The following is a 14,167-nucleotide window of genomic DNA, read 5'->3' as shown; positions in this document are numbered from 1 at the left end:
CTCTAGCATGGAAGAATGCATGACCATTACCTTCCATGTGCTCTATCTCAAAGTCTGGTAAAAGTTCTGAGATCCCTGACTCTCTTCCTAGAGAACAAGAAAAAAATGTTAATAAGCAGCCAAGTCAGTAGAGACTTAAAAGGACAGTAAAGATGTTTACTTGTTAACAGATGTTCTCTAAAGAAAGCAGCTCAAACAAGTGGGTGAATGTACCTGTTCTGCACTATTATGTTATATAATCACGCTCAGCAAAGACATTCTTTTTTTACAGACTTAAAAGCTCCCATCAGGACCATAAAATAGATTTAAATGGGGGGGGGGGGGGGAGCGAGATTAAACTGCTCTCTACTCATTGATAGGCTGAGCAAAACAGATTATTCAAATTTTCCATCCTGCTGAGAGGCTATATTCAAGTACCACCTTAGGTAAACTTCTTATAAAAGTTAATAAACCTTAATAAAATTAAAAAAATACTGCAAAGTGAACATATGGACTGCATTCAATGTCAACCTCACAGAGATCCTCAATGGAGATGGACAAATGTTGCCATAGCTATAACAATTGTTCTTCAATTGAATAATCCACCTTTAATCCAAAAGTACCAAGATAGGTAGCAATATCAAATCTCATTCTCCCTAGCACCCCCATAGCAATCTAATTCCCCAACATAAATTCTATCATAACACACACATGTACAGTAATAGTCCCAATATGTCCATCAAAAGTCAAATCTGCCTGTGCATAAGGGAAAATTAGGTTCTTACCTTGGTAATTTTCTTTCCTTTAGTCATAGCAGATGAAGCCATTACGTATGGGTTGTGTCCATCAACCAGCAGGGGGAGATAGAGAGCACTCAACTTTTCACAGAGCCTCATGGCCAGCTAGCTCCACTGCCTCTTCAGTATTTGAAGCTTCCAAAGCAGTATGGCAAACCGCAATGGGAATAACATGAACTTTCCTCACAGCGAACGATGGCCCCTTAACAAGGGCATGAACTCAAAAAAGGAGGGAATGAACTCAACCTCCTGGAGGGAATAAACTCGTCCTCCACTTTGTATAAACGGAGGGAATACTTGCATCCTCGTGGAGGGAATAAACTCATCCTCCCAAAACATGAACTGGAGGGAATGAACTCATCCTCCTATAACTGTAACAAGAATCCTGAAGACTGTTTTCCGACTCCCCAAGGAAGGAATATAATTTCAGGAAACAAGAACAGCACCTGACATCAGAAATCACTGCAATACAGACAATCATGCAGGGAGGGCTCATGGCTTCATCTGCTATGACTAAAGGAAAGAAAATTACCAAGGTAAGAACCTAATTTTCCCTTCCTTGTCATCAAGCAGATGAAGCCATTACGTATGGGATGTAACAAAGCAATCCCTAAATAGGGTGGGAACAAGCCACACCACGCGCTGCTAGCACCTGTGCTCCAAAACGCGCATCCCTCCTGGCAGCCACATCCAGCCTGTAATGTCGGATGAAAGAGAGCTTAGAATCCCATGTTGCAGCACTGCAAATCTCATGAAGAGATAGTGCTCCAGTTTCCGCCCAGGAAGAGGAAATCGCTCTTGTGGAGTGTGCCTTAAAGGCTGCAGGCGGAGCCCGGCCAGACAGCAGATATGCTGAAAAGATAGCTTCTTTGAGCCAACGGGCAATAGTGGCTTTAGACGTTGAAGACCCTCTGCGAGGACCTGCAAACAGCATAAAAAAGAGGATCAGAGGTCCTGAAAGAATTTGTAATTCGCAGATACTGCAACAGAGTCCTGCGCACATCCAAAAGGTGCAACTGCCCAAATGAATCTGGAAACTCCTCCTCAACAAAGGAGGGAAGAAAAACAGGCTGGTTTAGGTGAAACGCTGAAACCACCTTAGGCATGAAGGAAGGCACGATCCGAACTGTGACCCCTGACTCTGAGAATTGCAGAAAAGGGTCTCTACAGGACAGCGCCTGGAGTTCTGACACCCGCCTCGCCGAGGTAATGGCCACTAAAAAGACGGCCTTCAGTGTCAAATCTTTCTCTGAAGCACGCCGAAGCGGTTCAAAGGGAGCCCCCTGAAGGGCCTTCAATACTAACCCCAGGTTCCAAGCTGGACAAGATGCCCGCACGGAAGGACGGAGCCGAAGCACCCCTCTAAGAAACCGTGCCACATCTGGATGAGCAGCTAAGGACAAGCCTTCAACCTTGCCACGCAGGGAGGCCAATGCTGCCACTTGCACCCACAGGGAATTATAGGCCAAGCCTTTGTGTACACCATCCTGCAAAATGTCCAGAATCGGCGAGACAGGAGCCCGCAACGGAGAAAGCGCTCTTGAAACACACCAGACTTCAAACTGGCGCCAAATCCTGGCATAAGCCATGGAAGTGGAGTGCTTACAGGCTTGCAGGAGAGTGGAAATTACCTTATTTGAGTAGCCTTTGTCTCTCAATTGCACCCTCTCAATCGCCAAGCCATAAGACCAAAATGGCAGGCGTCCTCCATGGCCACCGGATCCCTGTGACAACAGGTGCGGAACCAGAGGTAATGGAAAAGGAGCCTCCAACAGCATCTGTCGGAGGTCCGCATACCAAGGCCTCCAGGGCCAATCAGGGGCGATGAGCACCACTTCTCCTGGATGCAGCCGAATCCGCAGGAGCACGCGCCCTATCAAGGGCCATGGAGGGAAGATATACAGCAAGCCCAGGGGCCAAGGTTGAGCCAAGGCATCCAACCCGGCAGAGCGAGGATCCCTCTGTCTGCTGAAGAAGCCCGGGACTTTGGCATTGGAACTGGTCGCCATAAGATCCATCACTGGCTTGCCCCATTTGGCACATATCTGCAGGAATACATCGTCTGCTAGTTCCCACTCCGCTGGATCGATCTGATGCCTGCTTAGATAGTCGGCTTGCACGTTGCTCTGACCTGCAATGTGAGCTGCTGACAGGGACTGTAGATGCAGCTCGGCCCAGTGGCAAATTTGTTTGGCCTGCGTGGCTAGAGCTCTGCACTGAGTGCCGCCTTGTCAATTTATGTAGGCCACTGCTGTCGTGTTGTCCTACATCACTCGGACCGCCAATCCTTCCAGGGTCACTTGGAAGGCCAGAAGAGCCAGAAGCACCTCTTTCAATTCCAGGCAGTTGATAGACCACCCCGACTCGTCGGGCGTCCACAGACCCTGGGCATGCTTCCCCTGGCAATGCGCGCCCCAGCCCTTCAGGCTGGCATCTGTCACCACTAGGCACCAATCGGGGAGCGCCAGCGGCATTCCCCACCGCAACATGCTGTTCGAGAGCCACCACTCCATACTGAGGCGGGCCACAGGGAGCCAAGAAAGTCTGCACTGATAATCCTGAGATACTGGAGACCATCGTTGAAGTAGAGAATACTGTAGAGGTCTCAGGTGCGCTCTCGCCCAGGGCATCACTTCCAAGGTGGCCGTCATCGATCCCAACAGCTGGACAATGTCCCAAGCTCACGGGCGGGGCATCCTCAGGAGCAGACGGACCTGATTCTGAAGCTTGCACCGCCTTTGCTCGGGAAGAAACACATAGCCCGAGGCTGTGTCGAACCTGGCCCCCAAATATTCTAGAGATTGCGAGGGGGTCAGGTAACTTTTGGCCATATTGACGACCTAGCCCAGAGATTGAAGGACTGAAACCACTCTGGCTGTAGTTAGATGACTCTCTTTTTCTGAGTCTGCTCTGATGAGCCAGTCGTCTAGGTACGGGTGAACCCGGATACCCTCTCGCCTGAGAAAAGCAGCTACTACCACCATTACCTTGGAAAAGGTTCGGGGAGCTGTGGCGAGGCCAAAAGGCAAGGCCCGAAACTGGAAATGTTTTCCCAACACCGCAAACCGCAGAAACTTCTGGTGCGGGGGCCAAATTGGTATGTGCAAGTAAGCTTCTTTCAGGTCCAGAGAAGTGAGAAACTCTCCTGGCTGTACCGCCACAATGACGGAGCGCAGGGTTTCCATGTGAAAATGCCGCAATCTTAAGGACTTGTTCAGCTCTTTTAAGTCCATGATCGGGCGAAAAGACCCGCCTTTTCGTGGCACCACAAAGTAAATGGAGTAGCGGCCTAGACCTTGATCGGCGGGAGGCACAGGGGTCACAGCCCCTATTTGGCACAGACTGTGCAAAGTCTCCTCTACCGCCGCCCGTTTGGCGGCAGAACCGCATCGGGACTCCACAAACATCTCTCACCGGGGCATCGAATTCTATTCGGTATCCGTCTCTGATCATGTCCAAGACCCTCTGATCTGCGGAGATTTTGGCCCACTCCTCGAAAAAGAGGGAAAGCCTTCCTCCGATGACAGGAAACGAGGAGGGGGCCAGCGCATCATCATTGAGAGGGTCGCCCCTGCACTCCAGGCCTACAACCGGCAGCTGCGGAATGTTTGTTCGAGCAAAAGGAGTTTCTCTGCTGAAAGCGGGCACGAGACGTGAACCCAGCAGCACGCTCCAGGGCGGTACCTTCTAGCTTCACGGAAGCGAGGTCTGTAAGAGGAGCGGACCGCCTGACCCTTAGAGGAAGGCTTCGGCCTATCTTCGGGCAAGCGCTGAGGTTTGGAATCCCCCAGGCCTTTAACAATGTTTTCCAGCTCCTCACCAAACAGGAGAAGGCCTTGAAAGGGCAACTTCACCAGCCTTTGCTTAGAGGCCATGTCCGCCGCCCAGTGTCGTAGCCAAAGAGTGCGGCGAGCCGCCACTGCTACAGCCATTTGTTTAGCCGAAGCTCTGACCATATCATAAAAGGCGTCAGCCAAAAAGGACAAGGCCGACTCCATCCGCGGAGCCACTTCAGATAAGGTCTCCGCTCCATCACCGGGCTGTTCCACTGCCTGCTGTAACCAAGCCAGGCAGGCTCTAGCAGCATAACAACTGCATGCAGACGCCCGAACAGTGAGACCTGCCAAATCAAAGGACCGCTTCAGAGCTGAATCAAGCCTGCGGTCTTGAATATCCTTCATGGCAACACCTCCAACAGGGAGGGTAGTTCTCTTTGTCACAGCCGTGACCAGGGCATCCACTTTAGGCATTGCAAAGCGAGCCAAATGTTCCTCACTCAGAGGGTATAATTGCCCCATAGCCCTGGCAACCTTCAAAGGTCTCTCGGGGTCAGCCCATTGAGCCGAAATAAGCTCTTGGATGGAGTCATGCAAAGGAAAGGCTCGAGCAGGCTTTCTGGTACTAGCCATCCTTGGATTAACAGAGGAGGCTGTGCCACTCCCTGGATCTTCAATTGAGAAGGCTTGTAAGGCATCTGAAATAAGCGCTGGCAGCTCCTCGCGGTGGAAAATCCTCACCGCAGACGGATCATCAAGATCCTGTGGCAATTCTTCACCCAACTCTGCCTCCTCAGACCAAGAAGCTCTGCCAGACCCCTCTCCTCATAGCCCGACCACGGGGGGGGGGGGGGGGGGGGGGGGGGGTGGGGTTGCGCCACACTCAGAAGGGGAATTAGCCCTTCTGCATTTATCAGGAGGATAAGAAACAGGCAAAGCCTTATGCAGCATTAAAACAAAATCAGGGGAGAAAACCGCTCCCTGACTGCCCGGATCCTGCCCAGGGCTATCAGCTCTATTATAAGCCTCACTCAGAGGACCCCTCCCCCCCCGGCTTCAGGGCTCTCCGTCGCAACGGAGGCCGCGCCATGTGGAAAATCCAAAATGGCGTCTGCTGCCAGCTCAGAGCGCGAAAGATCGCCGCTCGCCATGCTCGGGCCAGCTCTACCGTCTGTACAGCACGATTTACAGAGCCCCGCTGCTGATTTGCGCTTGCCACATTTAGAACAGCGCTTTACAGTCTCCGCAGCCATCGCTGAAAACGGCGGTAAAATTCAAAATGGTGGTTCGCGCCAAAAACGTCCCGATCGCGGGCCCACCCTGGAGGAGTCAGAAAACACTCTTACCTCACTAGACCGAGTATCACATCTTCGGTCCTGCAGAAGAATCTCAAGAAAAACCTCTTTTCCAAGATCGCTGCGCTAAAGCGCGACTTTATTTATTTATTTATTTTTAACGCTGTGAGGAAAGCAGAGGCAAAAAGAGGTAAATAAATTCACTCCGGAGGCTCAGATAAGTGGGAAACGCAGGGAAATGCGAACCAATGTGCCTGCATCCATTGAGTGGGAAAGGACAGGGAAAAGCAAGCTAATATGTCCACATCCACGGGGGCATGGGTAAGGCAGGGAAAGGGCTGACCTATGTGCCTTCAAAGTGAAGCTGCTATAGCCTCCAACACCCCGGCTAACAACTGGCAAGCCAGGAGCCACCCCCAGGCAGATTTTTGATGGAGCTCAAAGAAGCTGCAGCCACCTTGCTTGGGGAGATAGAGAATACTGAAGAAGCAGTGGAGCTAGCTGGCCATGAGGCACTGTGAAAAGTTGAGTGCTCTCTATCTCCCCCTGCTGGTTGATGGACACAACCCATACGTAATGGCTTCATCTGCTTGATGACAAGGAAAGCTAGGATTGCTTATTGACACTATAGCTTTAAGAATGATAAACCTAGATGATTGGTCTACGGAGAAAGGAGTCTCTTTAAAAAGCAGCGGCCATCTTTTTATAACAGTCTTTGAAAAGGAAGGCAGGAGAATACTCGGTAAGTGAGACCCCTTACTCTTTAGTCACCAGACTATTCTTCATTCTCTAATTCGATGTCATATGCATTCTTAATTTCAGGGCTACACCATGGGTATGGAATCCGCTCCTTAAGAAGCTTGTAGCGAAACAGAAATTTTCTGTACAGCGTGCCCAGCCGTAGTGGTCTTCAAAAGCCCAGATAAGTACTGTTGAAATCTTAATAGTAAAATCTACATAATTCATTGGAATAAGCATACAAAATAATACATTTACAAATCTGGAGGTTTTTTTTTTTTTTTTTTAAAGACTGATGAGGAGCTCATGCACTGTCCATAAGGGAGAACTTCCCTGTAAGTAGTGGATATAGGCATTCAATGGTTCACTGTTCATAGAAACAGAGAACGTTGAGCATCTGAAGTCTTTTTTCCTCCACCACTGAGAGATAAACTTGCTTAATTAGAATTAGAACTTGAGTTTATTAGCAAGTGCCATCCTAAGTTTGAATGTTAGAAGGGAAAGTTTGCCTCTTTGCAGAGGATATGAAAATCAGTAAGAGCATACTCCTCATGGAGCTGAGAGAATAAAAAAAGGACCTAAGAATGTCTGAAAAGTGGCTAAATATTTGGTAGTTAAGATTTAGTACAAAAGGATAGTGTCTCATGAATCAGAGGGAACAGTACGTGATGACTGATAATGTACACAAACAGGACAATAGTGTCTGTTGATTTCAAGATTGCAAAACATATGCTGGGGCACATAGGGAGATGCTGAAAAAAAAGCCTTCCTTCCAAAGATGCCAACAATCCTGAGGTTACATCACACATACTGTTTGTAGATGGCCTGAAACTCTACAGTTCATGACCAATCAGCAGAACAACTTTTGAGTGGTGAAAAGCTTTTCAGACATCAAGAGGACTTTTAGTCTGGACAAATTTTCTAACATGATTTTCCTTAAGGGAAAGTTGAACGAAACTGAAAAAAACACCTCCTATGACTGCAAGATAAAGCAACTTGAACAGGAAAGTGTATATAAATATCTAAGGGTGCAGGAAGGAGCCACTATCGAGCAGAAATTGCTCAGAAGGAGAAAAGTAAGTCAGTAAAGAATATTATGAGACTAAAACCGATACTGAAGAGTGCATCATCATGGAATAAGATACTGGCTATTAATCAACTAGCACTTCCTGCACTCTCATAATTTTGGTATTGTTCCTATAGACTGGACTCTTATGAGACCTTGAAAAACTAGATGTGTGAACAAGAAAATTCCATGCCCATGAGGTCATCTATAAAAATCAGTGTATGCCAAGACTGTATATTCCTAGATCTGAAGGAGGAATGGGTCTCATAAAAATAGACAGATACTTATCAAGCTACTATCATGGGCCTCCATGCTTACTACCAGATCCCAATGCACAAAAGATGTGAAATATGAACTAGAGAATGACGCGGGGACAAAGTCTGGCCCCGTCCCCGCAAACTCTGTCCCTATCCACAGAAGCCTCACTGGTTTAACCACCCTTAACATTTACCTTCGGGCTTAAAAAGCAAAATCATGTCCATGTAAGGACTGCGTAAACGAATTAAAACAAATGTCCTTAAAATGTAATACTGGACTGGTCTGGCAAGCAATAATGAAACAGTGATGGAATATTCATTCACATAGCAAGCAATAAGAACTAATTTTTCTAATCATTCTACAACTCCAAGCACATTAATTCTTTTCTCACTATAGAAAACAGGGAACCACAGAAAAAACAAAAGCGAGATCGCCCTCAAGAAAGCCAGACTGTAAGCTGTGTAAACATTTGTAAAAGAGAAACAAACGTATTTTCTCCTGCACTCTGCAAAATACAAAAATAGAAAAGGCGTACATTTCACAAAGCAGGTACATCCCAGTCCTTAAAAAGTATTAAATAAAAATATTTCTTTTCCACCTTTGTTGTCCGAGCACTTTATTTTTCTAATTGGGCAGGTCCCAGTCTCTTTTCCACTTTCCACGTGTCAGTCTTCACTAAATTCTTTTCCATGCTGGCGTTTCCATTTCTTCTCTTGGCTTCTTCCCTTCCTTCTCTACATCTGGAAGTGACCTTTCATTTCATATCCATCCCCCCCCCCTTGGTCTCTATTTCACTTCTCATCTACCTACTAGCTTTTACCGTTGCTCCCTCTCTCACTTAATATCCAGTCTCCTAAACCCCTATCTTTCCCCATCTTTCCCCCACTTCCTTAGCCCCCATTCCCATCCTATTATCCTTCATCTACCCTTCACTGGATCTGATCACCCTTTCAGTCTCCAGCTCCATCCTTGTCTCTCTTTCATCCCCTTGCTTCCAAGGCCCATACCACATGTCCCTTCTGTCCTCTCCCCCCCTTGCAAGGTCGTGTCACTCTCCCTCCCTCCTTCCTTCCAATGTCCAGTGTCGTAGGTCTTGTGTTGCTTTCCCTCCCCCTCCCAAGTTCAGTGTTGCTCTCCCAATCTTGCTGCCTCCCCCCCCCCAGGGTCAGTGTCACTCTCCCTCCTTCCCCACAAGGCCCAGTGTCACCCTCCCTCCGTCCGGTGTTGCTCACTCCCCCCGCTGCCGGGTCCTGTGTCGCACTCTCCTTCCCCCCTCTGCAAGTTCCAGTGTCACTCCTCCACCTCTCCGCTATAGCCTTTCCATCTTCCGGGCTGCCGGCAGCATTACCAATGTAAGAACACTGCCTTCGCGTGCTGGGAAGCCTTCTCTCTGCAGCGAGCAACCTGCCTACATGGAATCAGGAAGTCGCAATAGAGAGAAGGCTTCTGGGCCGGGCGAAGGTAGTGTGCTTACATTGCTAACACTGCCGGCAGCTCGGAAGATGGAAATGCTGCAGCGGAAGCATAACGGAGATGTGGAGGGAGAGTGAGCAACTTGTAAGGAAGAGAGGGAGGACGGGAGAAAGGTAGGTGTCCGTTTTACTGCGGGTGCAGGGGTTATTACCGCTCCTGAAGGGCAATAACCTCTGTTTGCACCCGCGGTAAAACTATGAAAATGTTTCCCATTCCTGCGGTTTTACTACGGATTACTGCGATAACCTGTTCCCGTGTCATTCTGTAATATGAACAAAGAACTTCCAGAATCCAGTTCCATTATTAAACTTGGACAAGTGTTTTAACAAGAAGAAATGGGTGAAAATCTCAGGAAGCAACAGAATTTGTAAAGGAAGACAAAAAATACTCTTCAAGAACTGTATCTGCAGGGGAGAAACAAGTGGCAACTGCATAAATACAGTGGGAAATACAACTACTACTCTAGGAATCATTTGATGATCAAAACTGGACACAAAGTTAAGAAGAGGTGAATTGAAATCTACGGATGAGCAATTGATAGATGTAGCCCAGGATAGCGGACACGATGCATAGCGCATTGAAAAAACTGGTGCAATACACCTGGAGATTCTGTGAGAGATTTAGAAATAGTTATTCATCTTGTTGCTGGCTGCAAAGTGCTGATGGCAGAAAAGTTTTATACAAGTGCCACCTTGTGCCCATCTCATCCATTGGAAACTTTAAGCATTAAAAACATCAGGTGTTCCAGAAAAGCACTCGGGTCATGACCCTAAAAGAACTGTGGAAAACAAAAAGATTATCGTCATCTGAGACATCTCCACCCTGACCGAAAGATGGATGCAAGAAAATCAAATACAGTAATAAAAAAAAAAAAAAAAAAAGACCACCATCAGAACACTATGGATTGTACAGGTGTTGGTCCCAAGCGATTACTCTGTGAATGAAGTGAAGAGAGAGAGAGAGAAGATCCTCAAGTACCAAGCAAAACAGTTGGAGACCACAAAAATGTAGCAGAAAGATAAAGAAATATTTCCCATCATTTTGGGTGCCTCAGGCTCGACCAAAAAGAACTTCCAAACATGTATAAGTTGCCTATACATGTTACATCTTATGAAGTCCAGAAAGATGCTCTCTTTGGCATAATGCAAGTACTAGCGTGAGTTAGTAGATTAAAAAATGTCTGCGACCATGCTTCACATGCATTGGCTTAGGAGTGTGGTTGATTCCTGTCATGGTATGCACAAACTAACCCATTTGGAAAAATTTTCTCCAGAAAGGTTTTTCAAATAGAAGGAAAAAAAATGTGTACAGAAGACAGTGAGGTCTCACCTGAATACTATGTACAGATCTGGAGGATCTCTTAGAAAAAGGCTAGAGGCTGTCCAGAGAAGATAAAAAAAAGATAAAAATGGTGTGGCATCTGAACCAAACACCAAATGAGACCGAGACCTAAATATGTAGAAAGAAGAGGAGAGACAGGTGATATGATAAAACACATTAAAAAAAAACAAACAAACGCCAGAAACCTTTCTAAAACAGGCTGTAGAACCAAGTCAACAAATGACGCGTCAAAGGAGTAGGCTCAGGAAGGATACCAGATGCTTCAACTGACCTCCAGGAGGTGGTGCTAAAACAAAGTCATTGACAGAATTCAAGGACCTGGGATATACACAGAGAATCCATGGCAGCATGATGGGAATGAAGCACTAGGTAACTACAACCGAAAACAGCACTGGTGCAATGCTGGACTTCCTGGAACCACTGGAGTGGTCTACACAGAACAGTAGCACTAGACTTCCAAGAAAGCTGTTGAAAGGTAAACCTCAAGACTTTAAAAAATTGCCTTCATTTATTGAACGTTACACAGGCTCGAGTGTCAACTAGGTGTTGATCTTGTTAGAAGTGAAGCTGAAGAATGCAAGATCTGACATGGCCTATCAGCAAAGATAACATACTGTTATGAAGCAAATTTAGGGCACACTAGGGAGGATAAGAAATGGTAAGGAAGGTGGTAGAAAAGAGAAAATGTGTGCAAGTTAAAAAAAAAAAAATCAGCTGAATGAACTCGTATAAGAGGAGTGCACAAGGCAATTCAGCAGATTGGATGGGCTATTTTGGTCTTTGCTGTCTTTTACTATATTCAGATTCTACTATCATACGTGCTATTAATGCCCGAAACGCTCTTCTTGTAACCTCAAAAATAGATTTTACTTATAAAGGTTATGTCTTTCCCCTGGCCAAAACATACAAGTATCCTGATCCACTGACCTCTTTTCCCTATTCACCCTCTTTCAAATAAAAATGATCTGTCATGAGACTATGATGGAAACTGATGCTGCTGATCAAAGAATTGCTGTGAACTTTTCTCTGAGTCCAGTAGAAGTTTGTTTGGCATCATCCATCTTGTCACCTTTGCTGTGGTCTTGTTTTGCTTACCATCTTGTGCATTCCTTGTTTTCTCTTGGGTCTCATATCCAAAGTGAAAAAAAAACATATCAATAAATATGCCCCATTAATGGGCCATTTTGTTAACACTAACAACATTTTCCTAAATATGTCCTTTTAGTAGCAGTTTTCCATTCACTATAAACTTGCACCACAGTCTCTGGAGATATTTCCTCGTAAGAAAAATGTTTGAAAAAGTTTCTTTAACTTTTATTGTTGAATTGATACGTTGTAATAGATACTGCTTTGTTGTTGTAGCATTATTTATGTGGTACTGGATATTGGTTTGTTTTTGTACGCATATGGAGTTTAAAATTTTTTTATTTAATCTAAGTTGTCCTGAGTGCTAGATTAGACAGAAAAGTATTTTCAAAGCACTTAGTACACAGAAGAAAAGAACTAGAAAAATCCCTTAAGCTAGGTAGAATAGGCACCTAAAGTTTGGCATCTTGCTTTCCTAAATTTTAGGAGCCAAAAACTAACCCCCGTTTACTAAGCCGCGTTAGCGGCTGCCGTGTGCTAATGCAGACACAGCCCATTCACAGCCCATACCAAGGCCCTCTGGGCCAATCCGGGGCGATGAGAACCACTTCTCCTGGGTGAAGCCGAATCCGCAGGAGCACACGCCCTATCAAGGGCCACGGAAGGAACACATACCAGAGGCCCAGAGGCCAGGGTTGAGCCAAGGCATCCAACCCGGCTGAGCGAGGATCTCTCAGTCTGCTGAAAAGCACGGGACTTTGGCAGTTGAGCTTGTTGCCATAAGATCCATTACTGGCTTGCCCCATTTGGCACATATCTGCAGGAATACTTTGCCTGCCAGTTCCCATTCCGCTGGATCGATTTGATGCCTGCTTAGATAATCGGCTTGCACGTTGCTCTGACCTGCAATGTGAGCTGCCAACAGAAACTGTAGATGCAGCTCGGCCCAGTGCCAAATCTGTTCGGCCTGCGCGGCCAGCGCTCTGCACTGAGTGCCGCCTTGTCGGTTTATGTAGGCCATTGTTGTTGTGTTGTCCGACATCACTCTGACAGCCAATCCTTCCAGGGTCACTTGAAAGGCCAGAAGCGCCTGAAACACCGCTTTCAACTCTAGGCAATTGATGGACCACTCCGACTCGTCGGGTGTCCAAAGACCCTGGACATGCTTCCCCTTGCAATGTGCGCCCCAGCCCTTCAGGCTGGCATCTGTCACCACTAGGCACCAATCGGGGAGCGCCAGCAGCATTCCCCGCCGCAGCATGCTGTCTGAGAGCCACCATTCCATGTTGAGTCGGGCCGCAGGGATCCAAGAGAGTCTGCATTGATAATCCTGAGATACTGGAGACCATCGTTGAAGCAGGGAATACTGCAGAGGTCTCAGGTGCGCTCTCGCCTAGGGCACCAAATCCAAGGTAGCCGTCATCGATCCCAACAGCTGGACAATGTCCCAAGCTCGCGGGCGGGGCATCCTCAGGAGCAGACGGACCTGATTATGAAGCTTGCACCGCCTTTGCTCGAGTAGGAATACATATCCCGAGGCTGTGTCGAACCGTGCCCCCAAATATTCTAGAGATTGCGAGGGGGTCAGGTGACTTTTGGCTACAATGACGACCCAGCCCAGAGATTGCAGTACTGAGACCAGCTTGATGGCTCTCTGTTGCGGAGTCCGCTCTGATGAGCCAGTCGTCTAGGTACGGGTGAATCCGGATACCTTCTCGCCTGAGAAAAGCAGCTACTACCACCATTACCTTGGAAAAGGTTCGGGGAGCTGTGGCGAGGCCAAAAGGCAAGGCCCGAAACTGGAAATGTTTTCCCAACACCGCAAACCGCAGAAACTTCTGGTGCGGGGGCCAAATTGGTATGTGCAAGTAAGCTTCTTTCAGGTCCAGAGACGCGAGAAACTCTCCTGGCTGTACCGGCGCACTGACGGAGCGCAGGTTTCCATGTGAAAATGCCGCACTCTTAGGGACTTGTTTAATTCTTTTAAGTCCAGAATAGGGCGAAAAGACCCACCTTTTCGCGGCACCACAAAGTAAATGGAGTAGCGTCCGCAGCCGAAATCGGTGGGAGGCACCGGGGGAAACCGCCCCAATGTGAATCAAGCCTTGTAAGGTCTCCTCCGCCACCCGTTTGGCGGCAGAACCGCATCGGGACTCCACAAACACGTCTCTTATCGGAGCATCGAATTCTATTCGGTATCCTTCTCTGATCAGGTCCAAGACCCACTGATCTGAGGTAATCTTGGCCCACTCCTCGAGAAAGAGGGAAAGACGTCCTCCTATAACAGGAATCGAGGAGGGGGCCGGCGCACCCTCATTGAGAGGGTCACCCTTGAAATCCAGGTCTTGAGCCTGCTGC

At 47.4% G+C, this 14,167-nt stretch overlaps 1 protein-coding gene across 1 annotated transcript in view; it reads right to left on the bottom strand.

The window, feature by feature from the left end:
- Positions 1-14,167, bottom strand: part of LSR (lipolysis stimulated lipoprotein receptor) — a 119,163-nt gene that overhangs the window by 57,985 nt on the left and 47,011 nt on the right. The window contains exon 4 of the mRNA XM_030213376.1: positions 31-87. Coding sequence (XP_030069236.1) covers positions 31-87 — 57 coding nt within the window. The remainder of the gene's footprint in view (positions 1-30; positions 88-14,167) is intronic.

Source organism: Microcaecilia unicolor, chromosome 8 (genome assembly GCF_901765095.1).
Source record: "Microcaecilia unicolor chromosome 8, aMicUni1.1, whole genome shotgun sequence".
NCBI classification, from domain to species: domain Eukaryota; kingdom Metazoa; phylum Chordata; class Amphibia; order Gymnophiona; family Siphonopidae; genus Microcaecilia; species Microcaecilia unicolor.
This window is presented reverse-complemented; position numbering and strand designations above follow the sequence as displayed.